The sequence below is a fragment of the Manacus candei genome, unplaced genomic scaffold (assembly GCF_025592945.1).
Source record: "Manacus candei isolate 608988 ecotype Guabito, Panama unplaced genomic scaffold, ASM2559294v1 h1tg000024l, whole genome shotgun sequence".
Lineage (NCBI taxonomy): Eukaryota > Metazoa > Chordata > Aves > Passeriformes > Pipridae > Manacus > Manacus candei.
Window position 1 is genome coordinate 7,318,841 of NW_026138072.1, and position 26,191 is coordinate 7,345,031.

Below are 26,191 nucleotides of genomic sequence, written 5' to 3' on the forward strand. Positions count from 1 at the left end.
ATGTGGAGGAGTCATTCATTAGAGACAAGAGGATAGATTAAAACATACACAAACACCTTTTCTCCCCAGAACAGTTACGATGGGCAAGGTTTGTATCTCTGGCAGTGTTACTTCTGGACCATTAATTTTGTCACTATAGAAAGAGACAGGGAAACTACTCGTACAAGCTAAGTTTGAAAAACAGTGGCACAAGCTTTAGAGCAAAATTGATTTTTGTTACCAGGAAAAAAAATTCTTCAGATATTTCTCTACATTCACAGAGAAGTGAATGATTTTAACGACCTGAGAAAGCTACATGGTACAGTGCAGGATTGTCCACATACCTATTAACTTGGGTAAAATACTTTAATGAAATAGCTAGTCATATTGGATCACAGTGCAAGAGGTTAATGAAGATACTTCTCAGGTAACTCTGTCCCTTGCCTCCAAGGGCTAGGACAACTTCAAGACTCAGCAGTACTTGCACAAAATATAAAATATCAAAAAAATTTACAAACTTACTTTGAAATGGGATTTACGCTTGCCTCAATAACTGTCAAGACTTTACAGTTTTTTATATTTTCTGGAAACTCTTGTATGCCTGCAAGACATAGAAAAGGGTAGGAAAACAGCCTGAAATTATTAGACTCCATCACATGCATAAAAATGAGGTACATAAAACCACTAGCCATAAAAATTTTGATTCATTTAGCAACCAGTGGACTGGTTCTCTGATGTTTCATTTTACATACACTTTTCATTAAAGAAATACTCTTGTGCAATATCAATTCTTTTACTATTCTATTCCTAAAGCTTTTCATGTTGCAGTTTAGCAGGCTAGAGACACACAGTACACTAATAATTCTCACTGCTCACTGGAATGTACTTAAGATCCGAACCTCAGCCCTACTATTATTTATTAAAGAAAAGGCATTTATACACATGGTAGAATGAATGGCTTGTTTCCTGTGAAATGGTAAGGCTTCAAATCTTTAAGTATGTGTACAGCTTCATGGTTCTGAACAGATATCCCAAAACATGACATGCTTGCTGTCAGCTTCTAGATTATTTGCAGGGAAAGACAAAAAATGCTGCAGACGCACTTATGTCTGAAAATTAAAACAATAGGGAACCTCCTCTTTTTCCAAGGTTATCACCAGAAATGCCAGAGTGGAACTGCAATCCCCAGATCTGCCAAATTGATATTTATCAGAAACTGATAAAGCAGGTTTTGAATACAGAAGACAAGTATCTACCATGTCAGAAGGAAATCAGTATTGAATCATTCTACTATTCCAGACTTTCACCTCCATCTTACTACACCATAAAAAAACCCAAATAAAACCACTGTTGTCACAACTGCAGTTGCTTTTCCAGTGTATAACCACATTGCTCTTATATGCTGGGACAGGTGTTTTTATTTTAAATAACTTTGTCATAAGTACAGTAACCATTCATAATGACATCCTTCCACTGGGATTAAAAACACACTGTTGCTTCCAAGAAAAACCCATATGCTAAAGTTTAAAACAACTTTTTTTCAGGTAACAAATCTCAGCTCTTTGTCTTTCCATTAATATGTGTAATTGTGTCTATGAGTGCTTTATCAGGTATGTGCAAAGGGCAACCTGAACCCAAGGAATGAGACCACTAAGAAGGAACTATACTCTGTGGATGCTTGGTTTTGAACTAGTGAGAGGATGAAATGTCATGCTGCTTTAAGTGACAAAAATAGTCCAGCTGCAGAGAGAAAGACAAGGGCAGTGTTACTTCTCACTCAGACTGGGAGGTGGGACTTGGTTATGTCTCTCCATGTATCTGTTTTGAGAACATGCGGTAAAGCATCAACTGCTAAGTAATATTTTCACTTACATAAGAAACTGCACAATTATCTGATGCTAGCTAAGAGTTTGGTTCTTTCTGTTTGTGCAGAAACAAGACTGACCTGGTATATTAGGACTTAAGAGATGGCAATACCCCCAACAAGAAAAATAGTGACAAAACACATACTTTTACCAAATAAGTCAATTGGCAATGCTGAGTGGCAAAGTCACCATGCTGACTCTTCCATAAATTCTACTAAAGCAGTATTACCATTTCTTTTAAAGTAGACTTTTAGGTCTTTCTTGATAGGAACTTGTTTGTCATACTAATTAATTGAAACTATTATTTTTGACTTATAGCAGTATTGTACTCTGTTACTGAGAAGTGAAAGGCATGAAAAGCACACTAAGACATCCAGTTAATTCAGGTATTTAAACACATCTAAGTATCATTGATCTTTTTGGGAAACAGCTTTCTGGACTCAGTAACAATAAAATACAGAAGCAGAGGGAACCAGGAAGAACTGAGCCATCAATGGTAATATAGGCAAAGATTCCTGACACTTCTGGTTTACAACCACACATCTTCATGCATATGCACATATGTGTAAATAAAAATCTAGCTTTATGTGTGTATATATATGTGTGTTTGTATATATACACACATGAGTTCAGTCATGTGAAGTTTCCTGGGACTGCAAGTGGAGTCAAAGCAGAAGATGGCAGCAGTGGATACTGATTCAACTCACTTCATCACTCAGTACAAAATCAAAATCAAAAAGGCAATATTCAAAATGTAATAAAGTTTCATTTCTGGAAAGCAGTAATGGTATTTTAAAGTCCAAAAAAGATTAGGAAACTACCACAGAAAGACTACAATTGTACCTTACCTATTGCTGTCATATAGTCTTTGTACTAAGAGGAACACAATTCCAAGAAACTTAACTCAATTCTGGTTATAGCAAGGAACCTCTTTCAGCAAACAAGAATATCCATACAGATGGAAAACACCTACCATGACACAATATTCTGAGCCTGTAGAGATGAAGTTACGGATGATTTGTATGAAGTGGCCTTCTAGTGTCTAAGAAGTACACATCAAGACTTCTTTATTGCTGATGATACAACTTCATCTTCTTAAAATAAGAATCTAGATCAACCAGAGTAAACCACTGCTAATCTCTTCCTTGGAGGAAGAGTTGTGTCTCAGACTCACTCTGGGCCTTTAGTTTTGCTGTTTGAATCATGGTGTGAGATTCTCTAAGCTTAGTTTTTCTTAGAGATTGTCACACTACTGGCCTCGGCTTGGTCCTTGGATGAAAGACTACTCCACTCCAACATGTTAAACCTTATGTTTTTAGTATTAATATTAGTTTCCATTGCCTGTGTCAAGAAGTCATAGAAGCACAGAAGGTTTAAATTTGTGATAACTACCTAGAAAACAAAACACAGCACATCTGGTAGAGAGGAGGATGTCAATGTAAACTTACTCTCAAAAGAACAGCCAAATAAAATGTTAGCTATCCAAATACAGACATGTTAAATCAGCATGCTTTTGTACACAGTTGGCGGACTCTGCAGTAGTCTCATGTTTGGCTATGCCTTGGGCAAGAGGCAGCAACAGTTTTAACAACAAATTAACAACAGAAATTCAACTGACAAGAGAAACCTAACAATGAAGGAGGCTGAAAGCTTAATTTTGCTTCCTCTTTGAGCCAGGATTATTATGGTACACACCAACCTAACCAGCCTCACTCAATAGTTTGGTATGGGTAAATGGCCATCGTTCCAAAGAGCAGCCTAACTGGAACGACAGCGTGAAATACACCTAATATTTGTAATACACATTCAGAAGACAGGGGAAAAAAAATAGTGGAAAAATAGTAGACTGCTACTCTCTACGATGCAATAAGAAGTTGCATTTACTAACTGGCTATGTGACAACCTTCTGACAACTTGTCCTCAGCTATACTCCTGCATACTAGAAACACACAATTACTGTTGGATCAGTATTCTTTTGTTGTTCCCACCAAGAAAGCAAATTGAAAATGCAAGTAAGAAAGAAGAGTAAGTAAGAAAGTAAGTAAGTAAGAAGGCAAAGAGACACTGGAAAAATATATGAGGGAAGGAAAAAGGGTTGTAGAAAACACCTTTTAAGAGGATCTGTTCCTCATTTCTCTCCTTCCCATCTATCCTCAGTGTTTTCAATATTCTTCCCCACTAAGGAACATCAGCAGATTTCAAGGGACTCTGTGACCGTATCTTTCTGCACTCCTTTTGTAATGCTGTGCTAACTAATCTATTTGATAGCCACCTCAATCCTTCCATGAGCATCTGATTAAATGAGTATTGCGAATTAAGATCCACATTCTTTTTTAAATCCCATTTTTCTTCTGTTTTTCTTACTGATTTCTTTATATACTGATACTCATGAATTTTAGAAGACAATGAAACAGATCAGCTAGTCTGTTGAACTGTTATCCCACTTTCATTAAAAGCAGCATATGGACAGGTTCTTCATCCCATTATTTCCTACTCTACATGATAACCACTGCCCCTAACACATTTCAGTGCTCCAACTGATTTACAGATCAGTCTTAATGTTTTCAAAAAAAAAACCCCAAACCATCACACTTGTGGACTATGACCATTTGCAGAGCACAACAGGAGAAAATGCAACTTGCTGATTACCTTTAACCACCAAATCCAAACTGAATTGGGAGCAAAGTACTTTTTGTAGTGGTTTCCTCATAGAAGTTAGATTTATGTAACAGCTTTAAACACTTGTTTGTTCTTTTCTCCCTGTCTTCACAAATTTCAGGCACTTTTAAACTCACTGGCCAGTTTCTACCAAAACCAACATTCAGAACTCCATTTGGCAAAAACTCGCCAGCTAACCAGCCTAACCTAGAAAGTAGTATTCAATCATGATCCAAGACCAGCTGTGGTACATGCCCAAAGGACATACCAAAAGGTCAAGGATTTTAGGTCAATGGCCACAAATCTGGAAGTAATCAGCCTCAGTTCTGGATCATGTAACATGGCTGAAATACGGAATTTCACATGATTTCTAATTCCCTGGAGAACAACGATTGTTTTGGAACAGCCTGTCACAGTAAGTGTGCACAAATGTCCTTCTGCCTGGAGTAAGGTAATTCTAAGTATAATCGGGGTCCCCCCACCACCTGGAGTTACACTCATCTCCTCCCCTACATAGCACAATCCTTTCCTATCACGAGGGTCAGTGTAATTTGCAGAGTTTCTCTTGGAGAGAAAATGGGGACAATTTTTTCTCTCCATCAGATAAGATTTTTTTTCACTCAATTCTCTATTTATAGAAAATTGTGCAAGTCACATTCACTGTTGGGAGAATCCTTTACTGCAATGGATCCCAGAGCTGACAGTCCCATATACTACTGTTTCAGCCCTACTGCAGATGGGGGCTTGCTCTGCTGCTCCTACTGTACTTATGTAGTCATATTTTTCTTCAGAAACGAATGCTAAAACTAGTATGCCCAGACTTCAGTTATAGAAACCCCTACTGCTATTAAGAAGTGGCAGTGCCTACAAATCAAGTTACACCTCTTTTCACAGAGGTGCAAGAATATTTCACATAAATGTTTTAAACGGGCTTGAAAAAGAAAAAAAAAATATTTGTTCAATTCCTGAAAAAGCATAAAGAAAAATCACTAACACACGAGATACCTGTGGAAGCCATATGGCTGATGTCCCCAAATGAAAGAGTCTGCAGCTTGATCTCTCAGTTTGTGGGCAATGTGAGGAAAAAAAATTCTCTTCAAACAACAGGCACACTAAAAAGCTCTCTCTAGCAAAATAAATGAAACTACAGCCTGCTGCACATCCATTCCACTCTGTAAGTGGAAATATACTTACAAGTATAGAGGGCACAGAATCAAACATATAGGCTCATTTTGCATGAATACAAATGTAAACTTAATTACTTACTTTCTTCCCTCAGCTAGTCTATTCATCCTGGTTCCAACTTTTGGGCAATCACCTCCACCATAAAAAGAGAAGCTTTTGTTTTTCTTCCCCTCAGGCCCCTGCTGTATCTGTCCTTCCAGCCAATATGGATCAAACATAGCAATCAAAATATTTTCAAGAATACATGCCACAACTCTCCCAAAGATTATGAAAAATCTGTTTGCAAGAGCTGAAATTTTAAAGTGAAAATTTAAAGTACCAGTCACAGTCTATATTGTTATATATTTATGTAATTTACTTTAATTTGGGATTTCTGCCTAACTTCTAAACTGAAACCAGCGCTTCTCATTACTCGAAATAAGCAGTGTATTAGAGCCCAAACAATTCAATGCACATCCTTCCTTTTGAACATTCATTCCTCTTCCCAAAATTCTTAAGAGGAAGGAATCCTTGCAGCAGCTGGTTTCAGATCAATCAGCATCTCAGGTCCATAAGATACAAGGCTCATCTGTAAGACAGTAGTAATGCCTTTCTGCTTAGACTTTTGTGGCTTTGGGTTTTTAATTGCTTTTATACACATATACTGGCACAGCTAAGATAGTGCAGCAAACCCGTAAGAGTCTTCCAAGCATTCATCCTCAAACCTTTTGGAAGAACTTTGGTTTTCAGACTAAGGTATCTCTAGGTCTGTTCTAGCCCTGTCCCTTACACAGTGTAAAGGAGGAGTGTGAGTAGCAAGACAGGTTCCTGAATGCCTTTTCTGTGGAAAAAAAAAAAAAAAGGATAGCCAATAATTCTGCTTCTTGAAGGCATACCTAACACACCAATTTACATAAAAATAACATGCCAGGGCAGGGTAAAATTGCAAAATGTGGAACACTAGAAGGGTTGTGGGCAGCAGTTGTGTTCATAATGCTGTCTTGGACAATTATTATTCATGTGGTTTTCAACTACGTCTAATTCATGGGTGGAGTGCTGTCGAGTACCCAGAGTAGCACAAAACTGAAGTGTAACATAAACATTTAAAGCTGCTTTGCTTTTCACACCCCTAGTCTCTACCCTGGGCTGCAAATTCAGCATTGTCTGTCCAGTTGCTTTTAGTTGCTACACGAAGAGTGTCACTCAAAGCACATCCTGTTACAAAAACAAAGATACAAGCTTCTCCTTTGGGCAGCTGGTAAGGCGAGAGGCAACAGCAGTGACAGCACCAGTGGCTACACTAAGTTCTGAGTGGGTTAAGCCTTCCTTTGAAGTGGGCAGGGGGTTCCTGGAGTCAGGGAGAAAACGAATAACAGCTGAGAGACTTGCCAGGAACCAGCCAGGTCCCAACAACTCTCGCAAGCAAGGTTGACATGGAGAGAGGCATAGCCAGAGGCTTCAGTGAGTGTGAGTGACTGGGAGCCTGACACCAGGGTGCAGCAGAAGGATACGGCAGTTCACAAGGAAGAGCACAGAGCAGCACCCTTTTTTTGGCAACAAAATAGGTGTCTACCCTTTGCAACTGTCGGGCTGGGGATGAAACCCAGACAGAGAGACTACAGCCTCCCCAGGTAGATGTCTACACCCCAACAGACCTCCCGAAAGCTCAGAGAGCTCCCCAAACCCTGAGCTGCAGGGAACTCCAGAATCTGCAAGTCCTCCTGGAGCCCGAAGACAGAAGTGCCATGGGTCCAAGTGTGCCCATATAGACAACCTTTTCCAGGAAGTTCCACATTGCGTGAAGAGCTCACCAGGCAACATCCCATCAGGGAATCTGAGCAGGAGATTGATGCTCTCACATAGGCAGGGTGATAGCCCTGCCTTAAGTCCTGGGAAGCTGAAGGTCAGTTAGCATTCAACCCTGAGCCAGTAGGCTCAGCTAATTCACATCAGAAGGGAGACTGGACTCTCAGCTCAGCTCAGAGCAGAAGAAAGAGTGTTCCCTGGACTACCAATGTGCTCCTAAAAAGGAGATACAATGCTCTGGAGCTGGAAGGAGAATTCATGATAGGTAGTCAAGATCAAGAAGAAAATTCTACTAAGTTTGTACAATCAGCTTCAGGGACCTAAGTCTTTTAGTACCTGTGACAGGACGAGGGGGAACGGCTTCAAATAGAAAGTAGGTTTAGATTAGATGTTAGGAAGAAATTCTTTACTGTGAGGGTGGTGAAACATTGGCTGCCCAGGGAAGTTGTGGATGCCCCATCCCTGAAAGCATTCAAGGTCAGGCTGGATGGGGCTCTGAGCAACCTGGTCCAGTGGAAGGTGTCCCTGTCCACAGTGGGGGCTTGAAATTAGATGATCTTTATGCTCCCCTCCAACATGAATCATTCTATTCTATGATCCTATTCTGTGCTGTCATTACAAGTAAATCCACATCTAAAAAGCCCCTAATTACTTCTACAATACCTTTTCTGTGTTACAAAAATTTCTTTTGAGTGCAGGAAGAGATTTTTATTAAACTTTTTTCAGAATTTCACATATGTATACTCAAATTTCACATTTAAAACCTTAACTGCACTGAAATTCCATTTTATTAGCATCCTCTCCTACACAGAGATCTTTTTATTCTGAACGGACAGATCCTTTTCAGTACCTTCAATAGGACAATGTATTTAAGAAAAAATACTACAAAGACTTGAATAAAAAACTTTAAATAGAATGGCTCCGTGCATTTATGATAAAATTTATAACCTCTATACAATGATACACTACAGTAAAGCTACAGACTCAGAAGTCTGCAGCAAATCAATTATCTTTTATTTCACTTTCATGGATGATATAAAACCCCTGCTTCTGTCTGTCCCTCTCACCTTCCATCAGTATAAGCAGAGAAACAGCAATTTTACAGCAAGTTATTTCTGTATTCAGGATCTTCCCCTCTTACTTGCCTGCAGAAAGTAAAACTTGGACCTGTATCCCTCTATTAACTGTGAATAATTCTGAATTCCTTGGAAAAAAAGATTCCTAAGTGTACCAATGTAAGACTAGATAGTTTCCTGAATTCTCATTCTCTAACTCCCCAACTTCTGGCACACAGTGTGCTAAAGATAGTTTGCCAAATCAACAGATTATTTTAGAACAGTGAAGAAAACATATTTGATCTAAATTTGCATCTGTTAACAAAATTCTTTAAAATTACTGCCTTGAAGGCAGGGGAGTGAGAGGAGGGGAGTGTTTTCTTGGGTTTAGTTTGTGTATTTTTCCATGAAGATTCCATACAATACAGATTGACGAACTGACATGTTTAAATATGCTGTAACATCACTGTGAAAGAAAACACACCTTAGTCTCTAAGACACTTTTGAAGGTACCATTATTTCCAAAGCCCCATGCTACTTTTGGTCTTGTTGGTTATTTTCTGATTGTGCTGTTTAATCCTCCAAAGACCTGAATAATGTGAAACTTAAAAATTCAATCTTTTTCTTTCACCACCAGCATGTAGGGAAAAGTAGATAATTTCACTGTTTCCCACTAGACTAACTCCACAGATACAAGCAATTTCAAGTGCATTTCCCAGGCTTCTAGGAAAGCCTGATTTTCCTGGCAGTCACCTCATCCTAGGTTTCAGTCCTTCAAATTACTTGAGTCTCAGAAGTTAACTCTTCTGTACATTCACATACACCATCATACACTTATATAAATGCTTTCCCATTCTACAGAGATAGTCAAAAGTATTTCCTCAACAGTCTTCCATATTGCCCTAGATGCATGCTAAGGCTGGCATTCCAGAGTCACAAGGAAAGGACTGTCCCCTGAAGGCTAACAAACCCTGAAAGAGATTGATTTATGGGTAAGGAGTGGGTTGCAGGGTTTTTTTCGTGGGTGGGTTTTTTTTTTTCCTGTACAGCTGTAATATATAAATAAGTTGGCTATACAGAATTAGAAATGTTCTGATTTTACTTTAGCTTCATAAATAAAACACTAATTTTTTTATGCTGCTCTTACATTCTGTATGCTGCAACTTCTCTTTAAGATGTAACACATCAGGTTACAGTACTGGGAGAAAAGGGTACTTCTCGATGCTTTCTACAAGGCTGGATGTAATTTCTGCTGTAGGAACCCAGGTTACTTATTATACCATTTGTTCAAGTACCATTTCATCTTTGTAGCTAGGACAGCATTAAGCTTCAGCTAAAAATTTCAAAGCTGAAGTATATGTGGAAAGAAGCAATGGGATACCTTTGATATTAAGGGTTCACAATAGCCTTGGGAACTAGGTTAAAATGCCATAAAAGGACAATGGAGGCACTCTCTACCAAAAACTACAGAATTTACTGACTAATACCAATAAACTACAAAGGCAGAGTTAAAACTAACTCTAGTCTATGCTTGCTGCACACATAGCAGCAATTTGGTATGTTTAGGCTACACTTGTGCCATGATCGCTTCAGCAGCCATGAAAAATACATTCCAAACCATACTTGTACAAAGACTTCTGTGTGCTCCACAACACACAACCATTAGAGACTTGTACCCCGTAACTCGGCATGTTTCGAAACATTCATCACTAAACTGACAAGAGCAGTCAAATGAAGACTACTAAATAAAAACCCCATCTGTCTGGCTCGAGGAGGCCAAACAAGAGAAGGTGCTGGACTCTGGGAGCATACAGGGAAACATGCATGTCTCCTGGCTTCCTGTATTATACCGAATTTTCCCTAGGCTTCTGCATTTGGCCACTGTTAGAGACAGGACACTAGACTAAATGAATCCTTGGTCTGATTAAATACTACTAGATATTTTTAAGTATCCACATGTGCACATCTGCTGTGTCTCTGTTACAAAGTTTTATATATTGTGTGTATGAAACCAGATACATTTAAATCAGAAATTAAAAGGGCAAGATTTTTCATGAGCTATTAAAGTACCATTAGGATTGCTTGCATGGACTAATACCTTTTATGTAACAAATGTGGTACCTTGAAGAATTTCTGCAATTTTGATCTTTCATCTAAACATCAAATATTATGCATACACACACACATATATATATGCATGTAGTTCCACTTGGAGAAGTGGATACTCTCCTGTGCAACAGGTTTCACTCTGAGCCAGACTGCAATTCATGAGGTAATCTGAAACCATTTTAAAACTGAAGCTTAGCTTTTCATTTTTCAATCAGCTCTTTAGAAAACTAAATATTTTGGTCAACACATTTGATTAGGCCTATGCCACAAATGGTTGAAATATTCTACATGAAAATCCTATTATATTTTATGTATGCTAGTATTTGAAAATCAAAGTCTAAATAACTACCCTTCTAAAAATATAACCTTTAAAACTAAATGCATATTTGATCTAAAGGCATCTGCAATTCAAATTTAGCTCCATCCACATCAGAAGAAGATATTTAATGCTATATCAATACTACAAGAACGACAGAGGAACCTTTCACTTGCCACAACCACAGGAATCTCAAAAACACACTGAATTATTTTTGAATTCAGCATCTCTCATCATCCTGCATTATTGGAGACTAATCTCCATTAATTGGGTTTTTTTATAAATCAGAGGAAAGCAATTCTTGTGCTTCCCAAAGGCCACACTCTATTCTTTTGATATGCAACAAAGAAAAAGGAAGAATTGGAGACTTTGATAAATTTTGCTACTCTCAGAAAACTAGTAAAATCCCTTCTATATAAAGTTCTACTACAGACATACATCAGAACAATCATGGATAGTGGGAACTTGAGCAGTAAATTCTTACAAAGAGAAAAGCAGACACAAGGGAGGAGAACAGGCTTGCAGTTGTCAAGAGAAAAATCTTCCATGGTTGCAACAGTGGAGAGAAACAGAGAAAGGGAAAGCCAACAAACTGAAGTCTCAAATAATACTGAATATATTACACAAACAGCACTATTTCTTCATTTACCCAACAGGAATAAACAGGGAACATGATTTGGTTCGTTTGAGTTTTACAGAGATTTCAGGACTACTGGGAGACAATATGTCCCCAGTAAATAAGCCTGTGACCTCAGGACTATTTTTTATCTGCAAGACTGGTCAGAGAAGCTATCCAAATTGTGATAAGACTTAGAACAAGCACATGATAATAGTGTAAATAAGCTTGTACCCTGTCATTTCTCCGAAGGGTGTCAAAAAAACCCCCAACCTCTAGTTAACAGAGCTTCACAGTTTACTGGGATACTGTGTCATATGCCTCAGAGAACAAGTGCTCTTTCAGCGGCTCTCTGAAGGCTTAGCTAAAGGCCATTCCATTTTGGACACACAAGTAGCTCCCTAGCTCCAGCTGTCTATTTAAGTACATGAGCTATGGAATTTGCCAGCACTGGCACTCAAATCCCCCCTTTGCTGCTTTTAGGTCTTCTGCATTGAGAACTTGTGTTGCAAACAGTTAATACTTTCAACAGTTTAGTCTAGGACAAAAAGATGATTCTTTCTCTGTTGTATGTTACTCTGACAGTTTAAGGCCAGTGTTCTTTAAGAAAGACTATCTATCAATCCACTTGTACCAGGAACAGAGCAGTGACAACCAGGTCAATTTATTACACTAAATGCTGTGTTCATTAGGTAGAAATAATAAAGTAACAGTTTAAGTACACATTGGGTTACAACAGACAATCAAGTAGAATGCCAACACTTCAACAACTGGAATGCTTTCTTAGTAAAGCAGAATTTACTTCATTTTGTGGAATCATTATTAACTAGCAGCCCAAATAAAACAATGAATTGAATATGGCAAAATCTTTGGAATATTAACGTAATTATTTTCAAATATTATTTCAATGAGAGGTCCTCTTCTTTCACTTTGAATTAGTAAGAGACAACTATTTCATCCTCTTCAATTAGCATGACTTAACTTTTCTCCCAAATAAGACTCACACCTACATCTGATGACAATATAAGTTATTTCAATTTCCTCATAATTGCATACATCTGCCAGCTTGCCAAAGTAGTACAATCAGTAAAACCCCACATACAAAATACTTGGCCAACAACATTTAATTTATAAAAGGCTGACTCACACAGAATGATAGACTTTTAACACACAGACAAGTGAACCAACTCATGTCTGTGGAGACAAATACTTTTCCTCACAGCAACAGTTACCATCCCCAGAGCAGGACAGCAAAGCAGCCAAGCCCTACTACAATTTTTTGACAGCTTTTTTTAAAGAAACCAAATCAATTTCTACATGAAACAAAATACAACAACAGAATCCAGCAAAATTTTATAAACTCTTGTGCAACTGCTCTTCAGTATAGTGACAGATGGCAAAAGTTACTAAAACCAACACATTTGAGCTTATGCACTTTGACAGTATTGTTTTACGGTAATGAATCTCAAAGTACAAACCAACCAGTTTAAGAAATACAATTAAGTATCACAACCAGACTATAAAAAGCATCTTTTATTGTAAGCATGGATTTAGAGCAGTAATCTAAAAATTACTAGCTGCGTAGCTTTGAGAAATTATACTTTCACTGGTGTCTTTGTACAGTCAATGGTGTTTTGCCTTTTAGTCACCCCAACATAATAAGCAAAGTGACTTACCATTCTTGCTGACATCCAGTTCCCTGAGATTAATGAGATTTGCAATGGATGCTGGCAATGTGGTTAGATCATTGTCTGGCAAACTCAGCTTGTGTAGAGACTGACAGTTAAAAAGTTGCTATTGAAACAAAGAAAAAAGTGCATATGATTTTCTCTCAGTTTCCTCTATATAGATTTTGTTTTTAATCCCTTTAAACTTCTGATCTCAAAGCCTGAAGGTTAGATTATTTAGAGGTTTTTTTACTACAAAAACTTTATTTAACTAGTTTCATTGAAAATTGACTAAGTTTACAATGCTCAGGAAAGCAAAAAACTGCAAATGGTCACAAGCCAGCAGCTATGCTTAACACTTCCTACAAATTCCTTCCAGTATCTTAGAAACTGTGACCTGTAGTTACACACAGACCTGCAAACATTGCAAAATATTTTCCATAACAGACATGCCATGTAATACTCCAGAGGTAAACAGAATTTATTAAAAAAAGAAATTAAAAAAATTGATAGACATATCTTTTAAAGTCAAATAGTTCTGGAACACAGAATTTCAGTAGGTATTGATCTCCTCTAAAAGTTCAAATTTCATTTTGTTATATCTTACAATATTTTCTTCCTTCATGCTTTCTACTTTAAGTACAAAAAAATCCAACAAAATTATCATGAAAACTAGTGAAGTTTGAGCTATGGGTATAGAAAACTGTTTAATCTCTTCTGTATACATGCATTACCACCGTTATCAAATACTTGCTCAGAGCCAGATCTCTTCCCATATGCAAGGTACCTAGAGATTCTTACCCAAAAGCTTTACAAATTGACAAAATAGGGCAAGTAAGATTAGTGTAATGGAAGAAAAATCCTCAACTGATATATAGGAAACTTACAGATAGTACAAAATAAATAATTCTAAGAAAGGTGTTGAAAAGATTCATCTAAACAATTTATGATGAATATTCCTTTCCTGACAATTTTTGGATAAGATTATTCATAAATACCCTGACAGTATTCTTCTCTTTTGGAATTCTGAGAAAAGATCATAAAAAACTAGGAAGTGTTCAATTTAATTAAAATTTATCCCAATCACCATCATAGCAATGGGCTTAGTTTGACCAAAGTTTTTTATTGCTCTCTCAACTACGAGGCCATTATTTCAACCAGAAACTGTTGAACAAGCCCCATTCATTTGCATACACCACCTCAGAGCAAAAGCAAGCATAAATTAGCAAGATGAACAGTTAAAGGAATGAGCTTTAACTTGTCTACTGCTGTTTCCAATTCCTCATAAATGTGTCTGTGTTAGAACTAGTTAATGTCATTAAGGCTTTGAAGAGTTACAAGTTACTTCAAATATATATGGGAAGGACAACTTCGATGAGCTTGTGTTTTGGAGCCACTCCTTTATTTCAAGAACACATTAAAGCCCTTCCCCGAAAACAATAATCCAGACTCTTGGAATCATTAGAAATTTCCCTGATTAATCAGGTCAAAGCACATGCTGCACAAGAAATTGCAAGATCCTTAAAGGAAAATGAGAGGGAAGGGAGCTTTTAATGGTGTTGCCTTTGTAGTTGTTACTTTTGTTGTTGTTCTTTTTTAGTGTTTACATATTCATAATTACTGCTAGTAAACCACGGAAGTCATATAATTAAAGACTATTTTACTGCAGAATTTCAATTTCTTCCAAACAGAAAAGTGAGAGAGAAAAGTAAAACTGTTACAGTTTAACCTTTTTAGCTCAAATGCACACTACAGCACTTGGGATAAACAGGGTACCTTTTCAGACGTTTCAAATGCACAGTCAATTTTGGAAGTGAGACTATACACTAGCATTTCATGTAAAATCAACTCCTTCTCTGTCACAATGCTCATGCTGTGCCCTCAGGCAGTCAGCTAAATTAAGAAGCTATACTGTAAGAACTGAGTTTTGAAGTAAATTGGAACTCTGAAAAGATTCAGGACAATTAAAAAAATCCAAAAGCCATGCACAGTGATGGGTCATTTCAGTGAGCAGGCTGACAAGCAGCCCCAAGCCAGCTGTGTTGTGGCATACAAAGGCCAGCAGGCTGACAAAGCACCACCATGGGCAAAGAGAAAAAGTGAGTGGGAATGTCTTAACTAGGCTTCAGAAAGATAGAGAGGGCCTTATAAGTACTGCACCCTTCATATTTGAAATGGCTTAATTAAAAGCCTTTTTCAGAGTTGAAAGACTAAATAAAAGGGAAAAGGAATACACAGCTTGAAACTCTGGCTCCAAATTGGCTAGGATCATTTCAAATATTACAGGCCTTCCCTTACAGTTCTTCTATGGATAGTTTTAATATCACAATTTCTTTCAAATCAATCAATAAAACATCTCTACTATGTCTTCACTATCCCTTAATCTCTCTGCATGTATTCTTTACAGTATTTGAATTTATATGTGGGGGTGTTTTCTTTTGAAAATTGAAAGGGTAGCAAAACACAATGACCAAAATTACTTAAAAACTGAAAAAAAAATGTTTATCTTCTCAGAAATAACCCGTAAATATGATTTATTCTAATGTACAAACACATTACTTGAAGCAAGTGTAGGCTACTACATGTCCCTGCAGTTAAGATAACAGAACAAAAAGGAACAAAACATAAATGTTCAAGCAGTCTTTCTAATCATGGGGATAATTAAACCTTAGACTAGACAAAGGCAAGCGGTAAACTACCCACTTCTCGATGCACAAGCTGACACTGCCACAGAAATAAATTTATTAGCCAGCCTCTTCTACCATGCACCTCTCTTGGGCTAGTTCAGTTGCTTAAGCAGTTTCATTCCAACTCATGCAGCAAAGCCATCAGGATGGAATGCATAAACTTTCAGTCTACCAGGGCTGCTTCACTGCAATCTACAGCCTAAAAGCTGAAGTGGGAATCCAGACACTCACTATGAGCTTCTACAATACTGGTGAAGTAGAGAGTAAGTGTATCTATAAGGAAAACCACCCAACATACCTTTGGAAGCTCTTCAATCTGATTAGCATCTAAATACAGTTCTTCCAAGGTCTTTTCAAAAGTAAAAATCTCCTTAGGCACCTGTTCCAGGCTGCAGTGAGAATAATCAAGGGTAGTCACAGTTTCCTCCTCTCCACGCAGACAGCGGCATGGCACCAGCCGCAAAAACAAATTCCTCTTCGTTGTCATTTTCAGGCACTGTAAAACAGAAATTGGTTGATTTAAAAACCAAGACAACCTCAAAAATACCCACATATGCAGCTTCTCAGATTTCAACTGGCTGCTAAATACTAAAAAAAAAAGGAAGTTTTGTGTGTGTGTGTATATGCATATGCTTGCATATGCATGAGAGGCAGTGGGGAGAGAGTTATTTTCTTTTAAATACAACATATTAGTAATGATGTTAAATGGGATTAAACACATTTAATACCAGAAGATGAAGTCAAAATTTAGCCTGTGACTTCTCACCTTCTAATACAGCCTTCCGTTGCAGAAAATCAGAGAACTTTGAGGCAGCATTTCTGAACTCTCAGTTTTGTCTTTGCAGCTTATCTCTACCTTTACAAAGGTCAATGGGATATTTTTCTTCAGTATAATAAAATCCACCCCCTACAGATAATTAAAATATAGCTATAGGAAATCTAATGGTTTTATTTCTGCATGTAAACTCATGTACCTTAATTTCAAATCTCTCATTTAACAACACAAGAGAATAAAAAGAACCAGCACAGCCACTACCAATTGTTCTACCTACAGCTTAAAGGGAAGGTTTCCAAGTGCACAGACAACAAAGCAACCTCTTTTGCAATTTCATTCACTTTGGAAAACTTCAACACGTGCACAGTGGAACTAAGGAAACTTCACCTTGCTACGGAAATGTATCTTCCTTGAAACTTAGTCTTTGTTACAACAGTACCTTCTACTCCCCCAAGGTGGCAAACCTAAATGGTGCTGACTAGCTGATGACTGGCAGTACACATCAGCTGTGCTCCTGCCTCTTTTCTCCTCAACGAGATCCCAAGTTTAGATCTCTTTCTCCAATTAGCAATGGATTTTCACAAAATCTTCAGAATGTCACCCCTCAAGCTTCAAGTTTGTCTGGAAATCAGACGGCAGGCTCAATTTTTAAGGAAGGACCAACATATGCAGGCCAACAGTATGATCATGTAAGCTTCATTTCCTCAGGAAATTGGCCTAAAAATACATACTTCTCCAAAATGGCATTGAGTATTTATTTTCTCAATCAACTGCCAACACTCCGAATGAAAATATGCTTTTTTAATCTCCATTTTTTGGAGGGAATTGGAAATTTTATTTCAACTTCTGGACTGGTGACAGGAAACTTTCTTCTCCAAGTGTCAAAAAAGTCCTTCAGATACATTTAGCAGATTGCACTTCAACATTCAGATGGTATGTAAGTAACACTGTGAGAAAATAAAGTACCATGACCACTGCACTATGTAAAGTCAAAGGCTGCAAGCCCTCTTTTCTTAATAAGACAACAAAAAAGTAATGCACTCCAATTTTCCTCTACATGCAGCTTAGCTTGCCAAGTACTTCATAGTATGTATAATTCATAAGACAACAGATCAATGGACTGCTATACTTCAGTGTTTTCGTTAACTAGAACTTATCACTCGGGCTGTGAACAGTCAAATTCTACATCCATCCATCAAAAAGATGGAAGAGAACTCTTCATTAGAATAGTGGGATATCAAAACTTCTTTTTTTAACAATGCTTCAGTGTTGCTAGGATTTAATTAAAGTGTTGATTATCATCAGAAGATAACACTTCCCATATAATTCCCACCATGCTGTTTAAATAAAAAGTGATCTAAAAGGAAAAATATATAACCATATTCCTATACAAAGAGTTTGGAGACTGCAAATACCACAGTGGGGATGTCCACAGAATAGGAAAGTCAGCAAAAGAGAGAGCATAACCTTCTCCTGCTTCTTCCAGAGGCTCAAGTATGACATCGTCCAGCCACCCACAGACAGATGCCAATAACGCTACGGAAGTTTGTGTGCTCACTTAGTCAAAGATACCCATGCCTTCTCCAAGCCTCTGATGCCATACATGAACACACAAGTTGAATTCCCTGCCAAAAATTTACAAACCCAAAAGCCTTGAACAAAAAGAGAAATTGTCTCATTTTCCTATTAGTTCAGAGATCTGCAAAGCTGTGGAAAACACAACACTTTGGAAAAACGTAACACTTTTGAAAGAAGCATCAACAGCAGCCTCTTTAAAGAGGAGTATAAACAGAAGAATATACAACTGGAAACAAGTACTGGAAGCAGAAATTGTACTTATGAATTGATTACCAGAATCTGGCAGGGGAAGGCACACCTGTATCAGACCAGCTGCAGCCGTCTACAAGTTCACTTTGTCCAGTTATTTCAATTTCTAAGAATTTTGTTTTGGAAACAGAATATTAGGAAGTTTACTACATGGTTCATATAAATAACAAAATAAGATACTATTTTTCATTCAAATCCCTCAAAATGAGCATACATTACACTGTTTGCCCTCTCTTCTTCAGTGGTTGCTCTCTTCACAAGTAATCCTACTTGCCCATGTCTCAAAAGTTTCTGAACCAACAAAACTCATAAGGCCTAACAATGCAAAACACACATACCTAGGTTTTCTAACTTAATCCTTTATTTTCTAAGAGAAATCTTGAGCTTTTGGTAGGGCTGGGGGGGAAGGATTTTTTTAAAGATCACATGCATCCACAGCAAGGTAAACATTCCAAACAAATTGGAATTTGTAAAAAAATTCCAATTTTTGTACAATATCACAGTGTTGAGTCATCTCCAATCAGTTAAAGTACCTAAACTCACAACTCACATCTTAAACTAAAGTAGCCAAAACTCATATTTAAGTATCAAATAAACAACAGTCGCCCCAAAGCACCGATTTGACCAACCTGAGGATATATCTAATTATAACTCTTCAAAACCCAGAATGAGCAAGAAAGTTGTATTTCAACAAATACAGGAAACTATGTAATTGATTTACTTCAAATTTATGTTTGTTCATATTTTACTTCACATACATGAAGAATTGTTTAGCATTTATGTTCTACAGCAGATGGCTGCTAACACTATGAAATCGACATGTCAGGATAGTCGCAGGAAGTATTCCAGACCACCACTCTTCTGCAATATATATTTTATAAACCAACAGTCAGACATATACCCCCCCCCTCTGATATCCCTATCAGAGGGGGTCACAGACCCCCTCTGTCTACCTACCTTATGGTCAGTTGCTCAAGCAGAAAAACTGTAATAGATGCAAAGAATCACGAACTACAAAAGAGAATCCACTGGTAGAAGTACAGAAGGTAGGAAAATGTCATTTCACACAGAATGTGTGCTTTACTTACACTGCTCCAAATATTAACTTCTCCATGGAAAGTTTGGGTAAATACAGAAGGGAACACAAATATAGCATTTTTTTCTTCCAATTAGAAATCATTCTTCAGAGGAAATGTTATAGTGGCATGTACTTGGATAGATTGGCTGTCCAGATGGAAGTTAATTTCTAAAACTGTCTCAGGAAAAGACCAAACGAAAACATATGAGAACATACTTGCAACTATCTGGGCTGCAATTGTGTTGTGACAGTGTATGTGTATTACAGTGTAGTGTTAATGTGAAAAGTCAATATAAATATTTTAAAAAGGTTAAAATTACAATTGCTTGGGCATCTCAACATTTTAAAATTTAGTTTTTACTGTAAACTTACTCTGTAATTTTTCTCATTTTTTTTGATTTTTGCTAAGGATGTTTCTGTAATATGTCTTGCCTTAATGTCCTGCCATTTTGTCTCTCTAAGAAATATCAGGATGGTTGAATTACAGACCTGGACTCGCATATACCTGTGCCTTATTGATGTGTTGGTCTAGGCTTACAAGGATATTGAATAATTGCTGCATTTCAGTTAAAGGCTGCCCTTGAAATAGAATGTGGCAAGACAAATACTATAATACTATCAGATCTACTGTAACAACAGTGGACTGTATCTATGTAGTGGGTTGACCTTGACTGGCTGCCAGGTGCCCGCCTCTTTAACTCCTGATTTCAGTAGTGCAGAGGGGCAGGCAATGGCAGTTCCAGCAAGTTCATCACATGTTGTCTCTGCTGCTCCTTCCTCCTCTCATTCTTCCCCTTCTCCAGTGTGGGGTCTTTCCCACAGAAGACTGTCCATCATGGACTTCTCTGAAGTGAGCCCTTCACACAGGCTGCAGCTCTTTACAAACTGCTCCACTGTGGGTCCCTCCCACTGGGTGCAGCCCTTCAGGCACAGGTTGCTCCAGGGTGGGTCGCCCATGGAGTCATAACTCCTGCCAGCAAACCTGTTCCAGCATAGGCTCCTCTCTTCACGGGGCCACAGGTCCTACCAGGGGCCTGCTCTAGCACAAGCTTCCCACACAGCCACAGCCTCCTTTGAACATCTACCTGCTCCAGCATGGGGTTCTCCATTGTCTGCAGAGGAATCTCTGCTCTGGTGCCTGGAGCACCTTTTCACTGACCTTGGTGACCGCAGGTTATCTCATGCATATTGTCACTTTTCTCTCCTGGCTGTTATACAGCTTTTATGGTTCCTTAAATATATTATCATAGAGGGACTACTAAGATTGCTGACTGACTCCACTTTGGCCAGTAGTGGGTCCATCTTGGAGCCAGCCGGAATTAGTTACATCCAGCATGGCAGCAGCTTTAGGAAGCTTCTGCGTGTGGTGCAGTCACACCTGCAGCCGCCTTGTAGAAGCCTAGCAGATAAGAGGCTAATGTGTTTGTCTCAAACACCAGTAGCAGGATAGCCATGGAGCCAACCAAGGACTGTTGGTAAGAACAGCCAAGGACTGTTGGCAGTAACACGCTGTGAGAAAGAACAAGATGTGGCTGGAGAAGAGTGCCATTTGGAGGCAGGACAGCGCTTTTCTGGGACAAATCTCCTTGTTCTAGTTCCTGGAAGTAAGCACAAAACCATACAGCACAGGCACAGAAATGAGGTGAAGAAGTGGGCATGGACTGTAGGGGGGAAATCAACACCATCAAAGACCCCCAAAGCCCTCTGACACATTTCCAGAAAGGTCTAGAGAACACACTGTGCATGATAACTAATTAGCATAGAAAGTGTGACACTTATCTCCAGGGCAGGGAAAGCTTATCTATAAAAACGTACCACCACCAAGCCCAGGTGTGTGGGCACCCCCAGGACCCTGGACACCCCATCTGCTGGATCAATGCTGGAACCGGGACTGGTGATCTCTCTCCCTTCCTCTCTCTCTCTCTCCATCTTTAATTCAACTCTCTCTTCCCTTTCACTCTACCTCTTCATCCCAAACCGACTGCCATGTACTTATCCTTGAAGGTCAGGGACTAACATACCATTTTCCACGCCGTGTGTAATTTGCTAATAAAACTTCATAAGCTTTTGTGGACCTTCTGACTTCAGTCGTTTCTTTTGTCTGCAAGCATCTACAAATCCTAGGTGGTCCCTCTCCCTTAAGGGTGGGATGCCACACTCCCACTACTAAAACCTTGCCACCTACACCCAATACAAACTAGAAACAGTGAAACTGAACAGACTAAAATCAGTGAAGCAGAAAAGAAAAGCATTGGTGTGAAGACCAATGAAAGAAAAAAAGATACACAGTAAGCTTGAATACACACTAAATTTTAATCCAGAGGAGACACCATCATTCAGTGAAGCATCACTCTTCCCTGGAACTCCTTGATGATTCCCTGCACACCCCATCAGCCAAGAAATTAGCAGCCCAACAACACATCCAAACAAAGCAAAACTAACAAACAAACAAAAACCCAAACAAAAAAAACAAACAAAAAACACCAACCAAAAACCCACACACAGCCTCTGGTTATCACAGTCCAAAAATTCTGAACTCAGGTTTGTTACAAGTAGAATTTAAACTCACAATAATTTTGTTCCCAATCTCTGTTAATTTGTTCTAAAAGCAACACTTTCACTGTACCATTAGTCCCTTAAATTTCTTGTCTGATGTAACAGCCCTGCTTCCCCCCTCAAGCCTTTTAAAAAGGCGTTACATCAGCAGCAGAGCTGAAAATGAAACCAGCTATCAGATGTTTATACATTAAGGCAAGACGAACTAGGCACAAAAATACACAGTCAGGTTCTTAGCCCAGTACACTATCTACAAACTAGTTCAAAATTATGGAGCTATGTATAGACAAAGGAAAGGGAAAAATTGTGTTGGTGAGTATGAAAACCTAACATGCTGCCCGACAAATATAAGAAAGCTTAACTGGCCAACTGACAAAAGCCCAAATATACTCCTGTCAAAACAAAGAACTATGAAAAAAAATTATTTATTAAGAAACTTACCTAATCCACTAAAAAATGAATCATACACCAAAACAAAAGAATTGACCACTTACTTCTTCTACATCAAAAAAAAAAGTCAACACTGGACATAAAAATAAGAACCATTCTATCTTTAGAGACATTAAGGGTTTTCCTCTCTCTAAAGCAGCTTCAAGCACCACAGAAGACACTAAGACACAGCTATTTATCTTGCTAATCTGAGATGCTATATTGTGAAAAGTCACAGTACAATCTACGTGAACCTATTCCAGCTAAGGACAACACTAATCCTCATGAATTTGGGAAAAAAGTAAGCATCTTAGTACTTCTAGAAAGAACACAAAACATCCTCAGTTTTTACAGTAAATGAAGCACACAATTATTCTTTCTTTGAACTCAGGAAAGACTTGGCATCTCTCACTCATCAGCAAAAAAAAAAAAAAGGGGGGAGAGGGGAGTAGAAGGCGCTAAGATTTGGTACAAGGCTTCCTCTAAAATCAGTCCAGTCCTCTTGGACAGGAATGGTGAAGTCTTAAGTTAACAGACTGCAACCACCATCTTGCAAATCCTTGCTTGTAAATGTGTTTCTCTGCAATCCTTTTTCTTATCCTCTTCAGGAGAGGAAAGGATGGCTCAAACCTGATGGCCACTGATAAGGACCTGAAACATGAAAAGATAGCCTGTACTGTGAAGAAACTGTCTCTCTGCAAGCAGCACTGGCATTTTCTGGTTGAGGTGGCAAAGGCTTATTTGATGACTGTCAGTTTAAGGTATTTTTACCTCTTCCTCCCTTCTCCTTCAAGCCATTTCTTTGTGTCTCTTCTAGGAAAAAAGAGTCCGAAAACTGGATTGGTTATGTCACTTATTTGACTGAGACAGGTAAAAACTCAGGTCAGTACAAATGAATGAACCACAGTGCTGTACTCTGGTGGGAGAACACACGATTGGAAATAAAACGGATTTTGGAACCATGTCACCATTTTGATATGAAGTTTTCCCACTTCTGGTATGAAAACAATGCTCAATCGCATGTCCTCATGCAGACAAGGAACACCAAAAAACACAGTATGCTTGCTCACAGACAGTGTTCAGAGAAAAAGAAATAGAAGGCATTACTCTTGAAACAACAATAGCGAATGGTAACAACAGGAGGAAGAACATGTTAGTAAATAGAGTAAATAATAGCCAGTTGTTAAATGCAAAAATATTAAGGATATTTGTTGCCTTTTTTGAGAAAACTAAGGGAACAGAGAGGGCAGAAATCAGGGGTTTTTTACTGATTCAGCATACCAGAAAATAACCAACACCAGCCATACTCTACTCTTAGCTTCCTGAAGTACCAAGCTTAAAGCTTTTCTTGGGGTTAACTACTTTTCAAGCGCTCAATACCTCTATATATTAAAACAAACAAACCAAAAACATCCACCCAACTCCAAGGGTAAGATAATTTCAGGTAACTCCCAGAAAAGCAATGTCAGGCATCAATTCTGGAAACATTTGCTTAAATTATCTCTTTCATGTATTCTATAAAGTAAATTCTAACTAGATTTCAATTTATTATTTCTATCTTGTTTTCTTTAAAATATTCAGAAATCCTTTACACAATTAGAATATGAATTTCTTTTTCATCAAACTATTTTACGAAACCTCTTTACTTAGTTGCAATGGTGTAACTTGTATTGATAACATTGTCTTGCTTCAACAAGAGTGTTCTCTTGCTTCATTGAACCTAGAGGATCTCTAACCAAGTATTTGTTGCAACAGTTATTTTTCTGCTGAAAAATTTATCTAAACTGCCTAGGCTAAAACAAACCTAAAGAGTTAATTTTGACAAGTATAAGAGTATAATTTTGACCCTAAATATATCAAAAGAACTCTTTAATAATTTCTATTTATTTTCTGCAATTGTAACAAAGCAACAATACAACAAGGCAGTCAGTACTTGGCCTTATCATGGCAAAAGCTTAACAACGGCAAAACCAGAATGACCATCGAACAGAACAAAAGTATTATTTTTAAACTGAGAAGAGGAAAAATAATCCTCTGGCCTACATAACAAAACTGATATAACAAAACATTCTATTTCAAGGGCAGCCTTTAACTGAAATGCAGCAATTATTCAATATCCTTGTAAGCCTAGACCAACACATCAATAAGGCACAGGTATATGAGAGTCCAGGTCTGTAATTCAACCATCCTGATATTTCTTAGAGAGACAAAATGGCAGGACATTAAGGCAAGACATATTACAGAAACATCCTTAGCAAAAATCAAAAAAAATGAGAAAAATTACAGAGTAAGTTTACAGTAAAAACTAAATTTTAAAATGTTGAGATGCCCAAGCAATTGTAATTTTAACCTTTTTAAAATATTTATATTGACTTTTCACATTAACACTACACTGTAATACACATACACTGTCACAACACAATTGCAGCCCAGATAGTTGCAAGTATGTTCTCATATGTTTTCGTTTGGTCTTTTCCTGAGACAGTTTTAGAAATTAACTTCCATCTGGACAGCCAATCTATCCAAGTACATGCCACTATAACATTTCCTCTGAAGAATGGTTTCTAATTGGATATCATTAACAATGATGCGATTTGCATTAGATTTGAGCTTCATTTTTGATGTTTGACTTGATTGCATATTCTTTGGGTGCATCTTTGTTGTGTTACTAAGAAAATTTTAAGAGGAATAAACTGATTTTTAAAACGACTGTGCTTGAGTCTCATTCACTTCTCCACAGACTAAAAACAAAAAAAAACCAAACACCATATAAATGTAAGGATTTTTACTACGGCAAACTGAAGTTTGAAGGAAACTGCAGGAGTCCCACAAACCCTCATGGAACATACAAAAAACCCAAGCTTTTTTAAAAGCCGTGACATTGATATTTCAGTATTTCAACCCTAATGTTTTCAAATGGCTAAAGAATTCCTTTACATGATGGAAGTGACAAGGTTCGGATTTAATGTTTCTCATTTTTGTTCGGATTTAATGTTTCTCATTTTTAACTTAATACATAGCCAGGAACATGAAATATTTATCCTAACAGGATACTGAAGTGCACTCCACTCCCGCTAGCCCCGATATCCCTTTTTTTTTTTAAATATGCAGTAGAAATAATCACAGCTACTGTATAGCTAGTAATCACAGCTATTTGGTACAGCTAGCTGTAACCAAGCTACTTCAGAACTGCTTTGCTTTCAGAATCCACTAGTTTCTACATTAAATAAATCCATTTTCTGTTATTGTTAGTGTGAAAAAAGATCCATGGAAACAAACAGGACAAGTTCCTGACTTTCTGTACAAAGAAAACAATGGATACTAAATACACAGAGCAACCAGACTAAGTGATAGTAAGCGCCTGGAAGAGCTACAAAACCATATTAAACCACTTATGTTTCAGGTTTAGTCATTTGAGGCATTACATCTGTATCTACTGTACAAGTAAATATTGTGTATCACACTGTCCACATCTATTCAAACAGAAAGGAACAGATAATGTCCTAACTCCTCCAGTTAACAGAGTCAAAAGAGATGAGCCAGCATAGTGGAAATGAAGGGAAGAGGTATTGCTAGTCATTTGCCCATAGGAAACAACAAACCT

The 26,191-nt window shown here is 37.9% G+C and overlaps 1 protein-coding gene across 7 annotated transcripts in view; it reads right to left on the reverse strand.

Moving 5' to 3' along the window:
- Positions 1 to 26,191, reverse strand: part of ERBIN (erbb2 interacting protein) — a 111,446-nt gene that overhangs the window by 44,854 nt on the left and 40,401 nt on the right. For all 7 annotated transcript variants that reach the window (XM_051788344.1, XM_051788345.1, XM_051788341.1 and 4 more), the window contains 3 exons: positions 16,221 to 16,418; positions 13,245 to 13,362; positions 502 to 580 (listed from right to left, as the gene is read on the reverse strand). In XM_051788344.1, the coding sequence (XP_051644304.1) occupies positions 502 to 580; positions 13,245 to 13,362; positions 16,221 to 16,409 (386 nt within the window). In that variant the 5' untranslated portion in view covers positions 16,410 to 16,418. The remainder of the gene's footprint in view (positions 1 to 501; positions 581 to 13,244; positions 13,363 to 16,220; positions 16,419 to 26,191) is intronic.